Consider the following 14566-nt stretch of genomic DNA (forward strand, 5'->3'; position numbering starts at 1 on the left):
TAATAAAATAAATATGTATTTTGCAAAATGAAATGAGAAAAAAAACACAGCAGTATGGAAGAGATACAGAGTCAAAGAATTCGCAGTCCTATGTAACCAGAGTATTTTCCTTCCACTCCTCTTCATCGGAAATGCCTGTTCCACATCAGCCAATTTCATGAGCATTTTGAGGAGTTCTCTTCTCTTGCTCATTCTAGAAAGCATCTATTCACAAAAGAAACTCTCAAGAGCACATACAGAAAATGAACATTAAAAGAGAAAGAAGAATACAGAAGATGTAATGTCTCCTTCACAAAAGAAACCTTACACTGAAGTTTTAAGCAAGCTGCCTGGCCCACAGATCAGGCCTCCCCTGTTTGAATCCTACTGACCAAATTTGTCAGCACTACTCCCTTAGGACATCATTCATGCACCTTTCTAATGGGATCTTTCTCGGGGGAAGCAGGTAAGAGGTATGATTGTAGCTATTAAATTAGCATTAGGGTAGTCACAGTCTTGAAGGATTGGGCTGTCTTTGATCAGTTCCTGAATACAAACGTCTTTCAATTAACTTTACAATAGTCACACTGCATACAGCAATCAAAAAATGAAGCAAAGTCATTAAATTAGATAGTCTGTTTTCTAAAGAAAGCCTAAGACAACTAGACGACATCTCAGTGGCTGCACCAAAGAACACTAATGCAAAAACAGATTTATATTTTTGTTCTTAAACAAAATAAACATAGAACCAAAAAGGTATATACAAAGAGCCAAAGAAATATTATAGATGAGAAGGGCTTCCCCATCCTGTTCTCACAGTGTAAGAAGTCACAGAGTCCTTTCCATGTAACAGCTCAGTCAAAAGCATAAGTCACTAGAAAATGGAACTCAACAGACAAATACATGATAGGATGAGGCAAGACTTGATCAATCTCTTATGAACGAGTGATTTGGCATGAGAGTAGTACAACCCACAGCTCAAGAGTTAGGTCTTGTAAACAATAAAAAGAAGTGCTTCATTCTGTATCTTGTGGTTGTCTATGGATGCTGCTTTCCTACCCTGCCAACAGGACATTTCATTAATTTGGAGAGCAGTACACCTAAAGATGCAGAGGTTCCTCTCTTGCTGCTGATTATACGTTTTTAAAGTCATTGCTAAAAGTTTCTGGATGTGCTGCTTCCCAGTTCTAAAATCCTTTATGCAAAAGCCTGAAGAGGGAACAAACCAAAGACACTAAATGAAAAGAACACTAGCTAAAGGCTTCTGGAAGATTTAATCTCCTCTATCCCTATCTAATGGAAAATGGGCTACATAAACAGAGCAAGCTGATGGCCAGCAGCTAGCTTACAATGCACTTGCAGCCAACAGTGTCTGTATCCCACCCTTTATCACCTTCAATGCCAAAGGCCTGGGATGACTCTAGTTGCCATATGAAATTCAAGAGGAAAACCCACATTGGCACTTTTTCCTGCTATACCTATCTCCTGCCTGCTGGTGGGGATGGCCAAGTTCTCAAAAGGCTTGGGACATTCCCTCTGCTGCCTGAAATAAGGGATGCTGATGTAAACATGTAATTTGTTAGGGAAAGGGCAATGATTCAATACAAATTCTTTCATTACACTGAGCAGGTCACAAGCTAAAGTGGAAGTTTAGGGTTTGTAATTCAATTAGCCAGCATAATGGCAGTCTGTTCTCTCACAAACCCAATTTTGTTTTAGAGATCAAGCTTCTGTGCATTCATTTGGAAAACAAGATCCTTCTTCCAAACGCTGCTAGTTTACAGCTCCAGCCTCCTGACAGGTCCTTCCAGGTGCCCAGTCCATTCCTCCAGCAGCAGTCAACCAAACACCATTGGGTTGGTTCTAGGCAGCACAGGGGCAATAAGTCTACAGTAACAATGTTCAGATAACATAGTAGCTTTCACTATAGGAAGAATCCTCCTCAGAGTCCTCACTGTCACAACTGTTCATTGACAAGATGGAGTAGGTGGTAGAAGGGACACCGTTGTCACTGTCTGTGGCTGGCTTCACCATCACATTCTGTTTCTCTGCATTCAAAACACACAGATATAAAAGTTAGCTGTGACCACTGTACCCACAAGTGCTAAATTACTACTTGTCTTTGAAACTATATTTTAGCTTCTCACGGTCAGTTTGCAATAAGTCTTTCAAACTGCAGGTTATAGGCCTTTTTCATTTCAGTTTTCAGCATAAAAAAAACCAAAGGAATGGGAGTTATTTATTTGCTTGTTTCCTTAAGTGCTCTAAAGTGTTCTCTATGTCTTTTCCTATTAAGGTAACACAGGTGAGGAGGAGACATTCTCCACCCCTTCACAGGGACACAACAGGCAATGGAAGTGGCTAACTATTTCAGTGTCTTGACAGGTAAGAAAAGGAAAGAAAAAACGTGGTAAGGGGCTCTCAAACAAGTACTGTTTGTTCAGGACATTTATAGCCTAATCAAAAGCTTCATCTATTTAAGACTGCAAGCTGTCCTTCTAGTGCTGGGGCTACTAAGACTCCTAGAAAGGTTTCTTAGAAAGCCTTGACAGCTTCTTAAGTGCCACTTCCAACATTACTCTTCTTTTAACAGGGATATTTCTTAGGAATTAATTTTAAAGAGACAAATGGTTATCTTCATTTCAATCAAAACGTTTCCGTCACTGCACAAAAAGAGGCACAGAAACCATTTCACCTTCAAGCTGAAGTGTGTCACAGTAAATTTAAATTATTTCCTACTGGTAATTATTTCTGAAGGTACGCTATGAACTCATTTGCTTTTTGTTTGAGCAAGGATGAAGACCACTGGTGTAGCACACAATGGGTTGCAATGAAGGCACCACTTCAGCTAGTGCCCATCAGGCACCTGAGCAGACACTTAGGAGCACTGTGGCACTCTGCAGATGCACGCATTGCACAGGGGCTGCCTCAGTTCCACAGAGCTAAAAGCAATTCTTGTAGCTGAGCTGGGCAGCCTCTCAGCAATGCAGCACTTCCTGAGGGAATCACACTGAAAGGGTTACATAGGTTGTCATTTCAGGCTTGAACTAGCACTGCTTAGTGATGTCATTCTATGTCACCATGGCACATCTATCAAAAGCACCTTTCTTTTGGTAAAAATACAATTTGATACACTGCAAAATTAAGGATCATGCACTCCTCTCTATGAAGGGAAAACAAAACAATTACTTAAGAGAATACAGCAATAGAAATTTAATGGGTAGCAGGAACAGACATCTACATTTCAGCACCTAGATACCAATGTCAAGTGCTCTAGAAAGAAATTTAGAAGGAAGCAGACTAGGAATAACCCATACTGGGGTTTTTAATAAACCAATCACCATCATGCACAGTGTTTTAGCAACAACTAGGCAAGATGTTATGCCTGTAAGCCACAGTGGCTTTAATTCCACAAAAATAAACATCTCAGAGCAACTGTCAGTTCAGCCATACTTACATGATATACCAGTGTCTCTTTCAGAGACTTCCTACATAAATCTAGCACATAGAAAAGAATTCAGAGCTTCTTGTCAGGTCTGCTGAGTTTCTGTAATTAGGTACTCCACAGTTTAATCAAAAGTGCCTGGTAAATTTTTCAAGGACCATTCTATGTATTTTTGCTTTTATTTTTTGTGATCTCTTTCAAAGAGCATAACCTTTAGCATGGTTAAATTAAGTTTTCCTGCCAGACCATGAAATTCATACTGAAGCCTTTTTCCAAACTTTGTACTAATTTTGTTTTACTGTGCAGTAAAGCTAGTTAGTTGAGAGATCTCTTTTTTTTTTGTGTGTGTGTTTCTGCAGCATTCCCTGAGCATCTTCTTGGTATATAGGTGCCAAAGAAAGTTGTGCAAAATAGATGGAATAAGAGATTGTACTCATCATGCAACATCCACCCACCTCTCACCTTTCCGCTCTCTGATAAGGCTCAGGCGATGCTCTTTCATTTCCACATCCAGTTTTTCTACCATCCTGTTAATGCAGTTGTCCAGCACCAGAGAGCGTGTCTTTGATTTGATCTCCTGCCTGCAGATAGGGCACTCCGCTTTACGTTTTGTCCACTCATTGATGCAGTAGGAGCAGAAGCTGTGTGCACAGTTCAGAGTGACCGCCTGTGGGATTCAGCAGAAGGACACTGGTCACAGCAAGCTCACACAGGCACTGTCAAGCAAATATGTTCTGAATACAGGGAAATATTAGATGAATATTTTGTATAGGGAAAGGGACTGGAGAGCCCAAAGCCTTTAGGGCCTTCACAGGAGTCACACACAAACTCCCCCAGGCCAGCATTACAAGTCAGTTAATGGAGTCACTGTAAGTCACAGCAAGTCAGAAACAGGAAAAAGTAATTCATTTTATTACAAGTTACCCCAATTTGAAAAGGATAAATTATGGAAAAAACTCAGATACTGCAAAATAGCATCTTAATATACTGAGAAACCAGAAATTAAAATTTCAGCTAGCTCTTAAGCCATTATAACAAGGCTAACACATCAGGTTTCCCATAGTAAAACAATAATGTAATGAAACTGACCTTCTAGCAAAACATAAACAAAAATAACAGTCTACGCAACAAGCATACACTATAATTTGTAGAATCAAATGAAAACGGGCCAATTCTCAAAGAAAAAGTTTATCTGAACAATATAAACATCCCAGGACTTGACTGAATACTGTACCTCCCTTCCTTTACTAACCTCTCCATATAGCTAAACCTCAAACAGTCCAACTCTAGTCAGCTTAAAGCAAGGTCCACTACAAAATAATTCTTCCCCAAGCAGCTGTCAGCAGCAACCCAGGACACCAGTTCAAAAACCTACACAAGTGCTCCAAACTTATGTGCATTTTAGGATTAAGCACTCTTGTCTATGCAGATAGAGACATTAAAACTGAACTTGCTGTCAAGCAAAGAATAGTCAGAGCAGATGGAATAGATCTCTGGATCAACTCCTTCCCATAAGAACTCACTGTGGGTCTGTTGGGACTGTTAAACAAGGTAAGTAAAGAAAAGGGCTTAAATATTGTGTTACTAGAGCTATGGAAAGCTTCTCAAGTCTCTCTTTTTACTGGCAAACCCATACAGGTTTAAACATACCTCGATAAAGTGCTCAGAACAGATTGTGCACTGCAACTCATTCTCCAACACATCATTCATCTGATTCAACACCTCTTCTTTTTGGGCTCTCACCTTTTCCTTCTCCTCCTGGTGGAAAAGTACATGTTGTTGTGTATCAACAAAGAACAAGGTTTTTCTCAATTGGCAGGAGTGTGTGCAGGGGAAGAAAATCATACTGTAAATCTCCACACGTCAAGTGGAGTGGATATCTATCATATACCCAGATCTGTAATCTCTTTCCTCTTTCTAGTCTCAACAGTATTGAGAATATTCCCACCTACTACGGAGAACTTGGAAGAGAGAACAGCCATTACCCAAAATTCCCTTCAGCCTAAGGTAACTACCAGCAGACCAATCTTTTCAGAATCTTTTTCAACCTGTTCCTAGCAAGAGTTTGGCTTTAATCAGTTTTTTTTTGTGTCTGATATAAAAAGCACAACACCCAACAGACTAAACACCTCAAATACTAAAAAAAGGAAGTAATACAGTTTAAAACATTTACTTGCATTTAACAACCTAATCTTTTTGTTTGCCTGTTAAGAGTTAAATTAGGTTGATTAGGCTAAGTACCTGCTCTATCTTCTAAAAATAACAGGAAAGTTCTACTAACTGAAGCTATAGTTGAAACTAAATTTCCAAAGATGACATTAAAAAAACAAAGCAAACTGTCAGTGGTGGATAATGTGATAACTTCCAAAAGTAAGACACAGGAAAGGATCTCCTTAATTATTTTTCACTCATCACTTTGTGTCAAGGGCAGGAAGAACTGTGGTTTATCTCATTCATTATTCAAATTCCATGCTGGTTGTCCTACAATCCCTTCTGGAACTGCTGTCACAATGCAGTTTTACTTGAGTACACTTTGACTGAAAATGAAGCACCTCACTTTTCAAACACTTTTGGTTTGCCGGTGGATTTTTTCCTGTTATTTCTGGCTTGATTTTTTGTTTGTTTTTCAAAGAAAGTGTGCAATGGGCCCATTTCTCTTCCAAAATGCACAGTTCAGCTGCTTTGGGCTTTCTTTATGATTGAGAAAGATCTAATAACAACTGTTTGACAACAATTTATGAAAAGGGCAAGGTGCCTCCTTCCAGTGTTGGCTGCCACCTCAAAACACAGAAATTTTGCACTATAGGAAGCCAGGCAGAGCCAAGACAAATGTTAAATAAACCATTTCCTCTGCTCATGCAGCATATCGTGTTTCACTTATGAATAAAACTAAGAATGCAGTTATTCCTTACCTTGGTTTCCTCCAGTTCTTTATTCTTGGCTCGAATTATCTCCTCAAAATCTTTTTTATTACGATTCAGTTCTTCCATCAAAGCACGATGCTGTAACAATACCATTCCAGAAGTTATAAGAGTACCATTCTAAGCTATCTATTAAAGATACATGGTCATAGTCATAAGGTTCAGCACACTCATTTCTCCTATTCTCCTCTAGAAGAGCAACACATATAAGTTGAGGTGTTAAGGCAGTTTAACTTAAAATTGGAATGCACTGCCAGTTATTTATGACCTTCCCCGTGCCATCACTCTTTGCATTCCCTCTTCCAGGTTATTCTTTCACTTCAGTTAGGTTTTTATTCAGTCACCTAAGGCACAGTCCTTGTCTTCTACCAAGAGGCCACAACATTTGGAAAGATTTAAATATCCAAGTTACACAGACCAAACCTAGACTCATAATCACTTGCCTCTTGCAGGACCTGGGCCAGCTGCTCCTTCAGATTCTCTTCCCCTTGTTGACACTTTTCTCCCTGGGTGGGGTAAGAAGTGGGGAAAAAAAAAAAAAGACTTGAAGAACATAAGAGAGAAAATTACTACTCTGCACACTCTCTTTAGAGGATATGCTTAAGGAAACAACACTGATTTTCAACAAGCGGTGAGATGTTCCACTCAAGGGTTACATGTGTACAACAGAAATTAGACCGATCCTTCACTGAGTTAAAATGGATATATCATTTACAGTTCCATATTTGGAACACCTCCACATTATTCTAGCTCAAAAGGCACCAGCATATTCATAGAAGCAAAGAGATCAGCAACAGCTTAAAAGCTGCAACTCTGTCTCTGAGTACGTTCAAAGACTTTAGAGATACCTAAAGCTCCAGGTAAATGTCCCATTGTTTCTAAGGACACAACTCCAAACTTTCTGTACTTCTGATACTGGTATCTTGCCTTTAGCAGTAGACTTTAAGGAAGTAACTAATAAATTATTAGACTCACTCCAAGATGAATCCTCACTTTCTTTAAACCCGATTTTGAGCAGTCTCAAGTTCAAACAGATTTCTGTCTGTTACCAAAAAAGCAACTTATGACATATACTTACTGCTTAAAGGTACTTACAGATTGCAAGAGAGGGTTTTTTGAAAGTAGGAAAATAATCTACTTCCCCCAAGGGATTAAGGCATACAGAATTTCATTGACTGTAAAGACAGTGCACTTGCCATGCAAACTGGGCTTTATTTCAGCCATATACTGAGAGAAATTCACACTTTAAGTGATTATTTTTCTACTTGTCCTCTCTATAAGCAAGAGAGATCATGCAATGACTTTCATTTTTTTTATTTAAAAACATGCTTCTTTACCAACTAAAATGCTTTATTTTGCACCTTTTTCTGAATTCCCCATGCAGCCAAATCTCTTGTGTCTCTGCTCTTTCTTTTGGTACGTGCACTGTGATACATGCTAAGTTAAATACTTCCACGAAAACTTTACTAGGGGTAAATCACACAAGCACTATTTTTGTTACTTTTCAAGACCTATTTTGGATCAATGCCTTATACGAAGCATTCCATCAAAGTGAAGACACAGGTCAAAATTATTGCCACCACTATACCTCTAGCTTCTGCTGCTCTTTACAGAATGTCCTCTCCAGCTCTTCCACCTGCTGCTGCTGATGCTCTTGTTCCATGCAGAGTTGGTTCTGCAACTCCTGCAGCTCCTGTTCCATTACTAGGATCTCCTTCTGATCACATTTCCTGCGCTTCTGCTTGACATTTAGAACTGCAGTCTGCTTCTCCTGCACTTTGACCTTTAATTTCATTGTATCTTCTAGAGATTTTCTCAGCTTTTTCAAGCCAGTCCATGACTCTACAAGACCAGAGCCTTTCTGGTCCTGCTGGGGGACAGTCACAGCTTTGGAGTGAACAGGGCTACCATGCACTGGACCACTATCCCCCTCACTGGGTCCAGGAGAAGGCTGCTTGACATCCATCTTCTCTGTTAGCCGTTTGGCCTCCTCTGCCTGTCTCCATGATTTATCTAAAGGTTCACTGCCACAGGACATTCTGTCTCTTTTACATCTGGAGTTTGAAGGGCCTTCTGATTCACACGTCTCCAATTCCTCCAAACTGAATTTACGTTTAGGTCTTGAACTCTTAGCTTTCCCCAGGTCACTTCTTTGGGCTAAAAAGGGTCTAATTTTCTCCCATTCATCTTTAATTACTTCATACTCATATTCAGCAGTCTCTCTGTTTTCCAAAGGCACTCCCAACTCGATACGGTCTCCTTCAGCTATAGGATAGACTTTTGATGGATCCAGGCGCTGTTTATTAAGCCAAACTCCATTTAGACTCTGCCAATAAACACAGAACCACCAAAATTTAATATGCAGTTACAGTGTCTTCTGAAAGTTATTTCTGGCAACTGTAAATAAACACAGCCAACCTCTTCAGTGCTTTAATCAGAACAAGCCACCTCTTCAAATAAACCTTGTGATATCCAGTTTACAGGCTCAGTATTGCATTTATTACAATTACTGCACTGTATTATTTACTGCACATTATTCTTGCATTATAGATTTTGTGTACAAGCACCAAGAGCAACATTCTGACATACATGCTTGTGCAGAAGGAAAACAATGAACGCTGAGGGGAAAAACCTGCACAAAAGCCTCAGAAATAAGAACTAAATAATTAAAAGACTCTCACAATAGATCATTGTCAGAAACATAGAATACTAAAGTAATTTTTCCTGACAATTAATGTTACCTGAAATTCCAGAAAAAAAATAGGAAATTGAAAGAAGCATTGGCTATACTCCTTGAAGAAAACAAAGTTTTTCATTAATACAAGGAGACTGTAAAGAAGGAAAATGTTCTTCTGGAGATAATGTTCAAAGCACAAAAAAGGTTTCAAAATTAGCTCAAGAAATAGTTTTCAAAACCAGCAAAACTGCTCTGTGCTCAGGATGAACTGCAGAAACACTAGGAACTGACATAATGACATTCAATGAAACAAACTGACCAACTGGTCAACAGTGAAAACAGACAGTTAATAGTTAATCTATGGTAGATGTTTCCTATCATGCAATAACACTAGGTTTTCAAGTTTATACATGTACTACAAGAGTGTTTTGTTTAAGAGCAGTGTAATTTTAATAGTAGCCACTCCATTCCTTTCTGACTAATCTGCTGTCAACCCAAACATCCTTCAAATGTACATCACGTGTTGAACATTTTTGTTCTACCAGTGCTGTTTTAAAGCAAATTATTCATTTTACTGTTTTCAGACCAAATGAGAAAGTGAAGAGATCATGATATAAAAAAGAGATTACTGAAGTCAAAATGAGACACAGCTGAGGACTCTGACACCAACATTTTATCCTAATCAGCTGAGGAGAACTTTCAGGAGAAACTCATTTGGACACAACATGAAGCTTGGTTTTTCTAACACTAGATTCTTGTTGAAGTTGATTATCATTAAAGCAATTGTGTCACTACAATAAGGAGTTGCACTTCATCTTTTCATTAGCACTCCAATAATGTTATCCTTTTGAAAGGATAAAATGCTATGTCAAAATTCATATAGGGTATTTTTTAACAAAGCAACACCAAACAGGTTCATAGACTGCAAAGTGCCCTTGGCCAGGCCACACTGGTCTGAAAAATGCTAAACCAAGAGGTGGATCTACATAGAGAAAGCAATCCAGTTTGCATCCCTACTGCAGCAGACTGAAGTTTCCTGCTGGAAGTGCACAACAGGTAAGACACATTCCCACGGACCTTCTATCACACTTTTTCTGTATCAAAGCCCATACATTGCTAGATCCAAAACAATGGATTCTATTCCATGAATCTCAGAGTACCAGGTCTTCAACTGGTCTCTGTACCTTGTTATCCTTGACAGTCCACTGCCCTTCTGCATTCTGCTGGAAGACACAGTGCTTACGAGAGATCATCAGGGGACAGGTTTTTGACACCAGCTGGTACGTGATATCTAATCCTCGGCCAATAGTCACCTAAAAATAAAGTAGTGTAGTTACTGTAATCAGTAATGACATGGTCAATTCAGTTTATGGCATTTCAATTTAAGTACAGCAAAACTCTAGATCAATGTTTTATGGTTATTCCAAAAAGTTTGGCATATCATGATTTTTTTTCATTGAAATTTAAGAGTACATAGAAAATGGAAACTTACAAAGTATTATCCTTCTCTCCCACTGAGGAAATTTTTATTTCTCTGAGGCACATTACAACCTTGGTTTCATGGAAATCTTCCTCAGCAGCAAAGCTGCTCAAAGCCGCTCACAAACCATCTGTGTCCCACCTCAGTCATTACCTAACCATTTCTTCAAACTAGCACTATTGTGTGTGGGTCCCAAGATTACTTCTTACCCTTTTCTTTTGCTAGATCATCTGTTCAACCATTTGTGAACTGGAAAGATACAGGAAAAATATAGCCCAGAAAACTGCCATCAAAAAAAGTGCCCACTCAACATTGCCCTGAATACACAATACTTTTGTAAGTCACACCATCAATCTTATGGCTCAGAATCTAAGCTACATGCAGCTCATAACCAGTAGTAAAAGTGATCTAAGTAACTGGATTAGACTCTAATAGTATCTTCTGGAAGAAGGGACATAATTTAATTGTACTATTGCACAGTATCTTATTGAATCTTATCTAATTTCAAATTGCTATTTAAAGCACATCCCTACTCTCCCTCCCTCTGCTGCCTCCTCTGCACACTTCTCTTAATTCATGTGTGCATTGCATTACCTGAGCAGTTCTCACCTGGAGTTTAGAGCAAGAACTCAGACCCCCCATGTCATAACCAAAGGCAAGGAAGCAAATTAAGAAGACAAAAGCAAACTTAACCGTGTTAGTGTCTACCCCTTAAGTGTTTCATATAGTTTTCTGTCAGCATGGACTACATATGTAAGAGGTACAGAGATTCAAATGGATAAAGACTCCCTTCTTCATGAGGATTCAAACATAAAACCAGCTTTGCATTTGTTCCTGCAGTAGCATCCTCAGGGGCCATATGCAGGACTTCACATACCAATATGAGTGAGAGCAAGCAGGGCCAGTCACAAAACTCCCCCTTAATCAAGTTCATTTAGCAAATGAACTTGACATCGAAGATGTTACCTCTCACCTGCTGGAGTTCAGTGCTGCTCACAGCAGTACTGGCAAATCACATCCCATCCCCATATCAGCTGTGTTCTTTGGCACCAAAGTGGTCACAACACCAAGCCTGATAATGTAAGAAGTGTCTGGACAACACTCTTAGGCATGTGGTGTGATTCTTAGGATTGTCCTGGGCAGAGTCAGGAGCTAGACTCAATGATCCTTGTGAGTCCCTACCAACTCAGGATATTCTATGATTATGATTTAAATCTCCAGCAAAAGCAGTTTGTGCTCTGTGGCCTGGCACACCTACAGCACCAGAATGCCATCAGCCTCCCTGCTGCAAATGACAACCACTGTGCAGACAATCAGAGCAGTAACATCCCAAACTGGATTCCCCACACAATTATCAGTGCCCTGGCTGCAAGCTGAGTTACCTCCAGTCCTTCACCGAGGAGATCTGCACATCTCAGGGCTTCAAATCCATGATGGGAGAGTAACAAAAGCATTGATTTGGATGGGTGCTTTTTGCAGTGTGTGAGCACAAGGCCTTGGCGACAGCATCAGCCACACCACCTGATTTTGACCACCAGAATAGCAATCCTCTTACACTGCCCCAACGTGATCACACATCTTTGCCTGCTGGCTTTTAGGGAAGAGTACCAGAGCCCATTTTTCAATTAAAAACCACGGTCGCTGAGAAAATGGCTATTTCTATACCGCACCAAAACATAACCAACACAATTTAAACATGACCTCGTTTACACCCGAATACCTAATGCCTTAGGTACTGTTAACCTCGCCAAAAGCATCGCCTTGTTAATTAGGCTACGGACTCCCTGCGTCCTCACTTACGTTACCGTCACACGAACAACTCTATCTAAATACGACAGAAGAATTGAAAGATTTAAACAAGCGAAGGCTTGGCCAAGGCGACTCCAGCGCCGGGGTCCGCCCTCCCCGCCCTCGGGCGTTACCGGGGCTGAACGGCGGCCGCTCCGAACGGCCCCGAACGGAGGCTGCTCCTTAAGCGGGACGAGGCGGTGCTTTTCCCTCCTGGGAAGCGCTGCAAGAAACCACGAGACCCCACCAAACTGCGCCCCGAGAGCCGTGCCCACCCGCCCCTCCGAGGGCCGGAGCCCGGCGCGGCTCACCTGCGTGCCGGCCTCCAGCAGGAGCCAGTCGCCACTGGCCCCGACTCGGCGGAGGCACCAGGCCAGGCAGGGCACCCCGCGCACCGCCATGGCGCCCGCCCGCCGCAACCGGCGGCAGCGATCGCTGCGGCGGGGGCGGGGACGGCGCTCGCAGGGGGCGGAATGGGATGGGGCGGAACGGGGACGGCGGATAGCCGCCCCGACAGAACCCGGGCTGCGATCGGAGCCCGCGCGTGCGCCGCGGGGCCGGCGGCGCGGCGCTTTCCCACCGTCCCGCGGTGCTTCCCCGCAGCCCCGCCGCGTCCCTCTGTGTCCCGCCTCCGCCTCGCACCGCCCCTTCCGGGCACCCCGGCGCTGCCATCCGCCGTGGGGCACCATGGCTGCTGCCGCCCGGCTGCGGCGGCGGCTGCTGCTGGAGGTGCCGTGGCGCTGGCGCTGCAGCCCCCGCCGCGGCGGTGCCGCCTGCCCCTCGGCGGGGCAAATCCGCGCCGCCTTCCTGCGCTTCTTCGAGGAGCGCCACGGCCACCGCCGCCTGCCCTCGGCCCCCGTGCGGCCCCGCGGCGACCCGCGCCTCCTCTTTGTCAACGCGGGCATGAACCAGGTGCTCTCCCCGCTCCCCTCGTTCGGCTCACCGGCGCTTCCTTGTCTCAGAGGAGCGCGGCCCGCCTAGGGGTGCCCCTGCCAAGGAGATGTCCGGCATTGCTTTGGGCTGCCCGCACCGCCGTCCTCCCGGGCGCCTCTCGTAGTGCTGTGGGAGTCTCCCTCGCTGGCCATGCTTAAGAACCATCTGAACACAACCCTGTTCCGTGTGTTCTAGAACGAACTTGCTTAAGCAGGGAGGTTGGACCAGATGATCTACTGGTCCCTTCCAGCCCGCCCAGGAGCCCCGGGCGCAGGTCCCTGCCCTGGGTGGCATCTGTCCACAGCGGGTGTCTCTCATTTGCAGTTCAAGCCCATTTTCCTGGGCACGGTGCACCCCCGGAGCGAGCTGGCCCAGCACCGGCGCGTGGTGAACAGCCAGAAGTGTGTGCGTGCGGGAGGGAAGCACAACGACCTGGAGGATGTGGGCCGAGATACTTACCATCACACCTTCTTCGAGATGCTGGGGAACTGGTCCTTTGGGGATTACTTTAAGGTGAGGTGATAGGAGTGAACCCTTTGTAGGGGAAAACATAGCCTGCCTTTCAGAGCTGTGCTTAGTGCTATAGGACTGCATGCAGAAGACGTTTTGGTAAGATCCATATTAATTCCTGGGAGCTCTGTGGCCTGGAACAGAGGTGGTCAGCTCATGGGCTCTGTCACTGAATGTGTCCTGCAGACTCTCAAAGCTCTCAGCCTGCCAAAGCTGTGACCAACATGTAAAAATCAAAGTTTTCTGTGAGAATGCCAGTGTTGACCACTTAATATAGTGAAAAGAGGTTGCCAGTTCATTTGATGCTTAGTACTAGAAAGTTTGAAAAGGGAAGAAGAATAAAGGATGCTAGGTTTTTTAGGTGGCGAATACATTTTTTTCTTTGGAAAGAAAATAATCCATGTAACTCTGCCAGTAAGCACAAAGATGCACACCATGCTGAAGGTCTCACAACATTTTAGGAATGTCCATTTTCCACTGGCAGCAGTGAGCTGTCTCACTCTCCTGACCTTCATCCTGCCCTTTGCAATACACCTGAAAATTAGCAAGGGAGAGAAGTGGTTGAAATTAACTTGTTTGTTATTCAACTCCCATTTTAAAGACCCTTCCTGAATTACTGTGCTTCATTTATATTCCCCACCTGCTCAGGAGGAGGCATGTAGCATGGCCTGGGAGCTCTTGACAGAGGTTTATGAGATCCCCAGAGATCGTCTCTACGTCACCTACTTTGGGGGAGAGCCCTCGCTGGGGCTGAGCGCAGATGAGGAGTGCAGGGACGTGTGGCTCCGCCTGGGGTAAGTGTGTCACAGAAGAGGTTCTCACATCTCACTTTC

At 43.0% G+C, this 14566-nt stretch overlaps 2 protein-coding genes across 3 annotated transcripts in view; one reads left to right on the forward strand and one right to left on the reverse strand.

Moving 5' to 3' along the window:
• On the reverse strand, positions 1-12994 carry RNF8 (ring finger protein 8). 2 transcript variants are annotated; one of them, XM_071428429.1, is made up of 8 exons: positions 12602-12994; positions 10207-10335; positions 7934-8671; positions 6789-6851; positions 6337-6426; positions 5075-5182; positions 3887-4091; positions 1-2027 (listed from the first exon to the last, which is right to left on the reverse strand). In XM_071428429.1, the coding sequence occupies exons 1-8, from the start codon at positions 12977-12979 to the stop codon at positions 1882-1884; spliced, it is 1857 nt and encodes a 618-aa protein (XP_071284530.1). In that variant the 5' UTR covers positions 12980-12994; the 3' UTR covers positions 1-1881. The 2 variants fall into 2 exon arrangements, with proteins under 2 accessions (XP_071284530.1, XP_071284536.1); XM_071428435.1 differs by having other exon boundaries at positions 3880-4091.
• AARS2 (alanyl-tRNA synthetase 2, mitochondrial) overlaps positions 12978-14566 on the forward strand; it is a 17392-nt gene continuing 15803 nt past the window's right edge. The window contains exons 1-3 of the mRNA XM_071428422.1: positions 12978-13202; positions 13548-13736; positions 14382-14527. Coding sequence (XP_071284523.1) covers positions 12978-13202; positions 13548-13736; positions 14382-14527 — 560 coding nt within the window. The remainder of the gene's footprint in view (positions 13203-13547; positions 13737-14381; positions 14528-14566) is intronic.

This window comes from Agelaius tricolor, unplaced genomic scaffold, assembly GCF_023055355.1.
Source record: "Agelaius tricolor isolate 1412-34295 unplaced genomic scaffold, bAgeTri1.0.p SCAF_1, whole genome shotgun sequence".
In the NCBI taxonomy this organism is placed as follows: domain Eukaryota; kingdom Metazoa; phylum Chordata; class Aves; order Passeriformes; family Icteridae; genus Agelaius; species Agelaius tricolor.

Bases quoted from the DNA above. Each gene is read 5' to 3' on its own strand.
- RNF8 (XM_071428429.1), bottom strand. From the start codon at position 12,979: ATGGTGCCCCACGGCGGATGGCAGCGCCGGGGTGCCCGGAAGGGGCGG. The intron at 8,672-10,206 runs GTACAGAGACCA...GTTTATTGGCAG, and splicing joins GGACTGTCAAGGATAACAAG to AGTCTAAATGGAGTTTGGCT. The intron at 6,427-6,788 runs GCAAGTGATTAT...GTATTGTTACAG, and splicing joins TGGCCCAGGTCCTGCAAGAG to CATCGTGCTTTGATGGAAGA.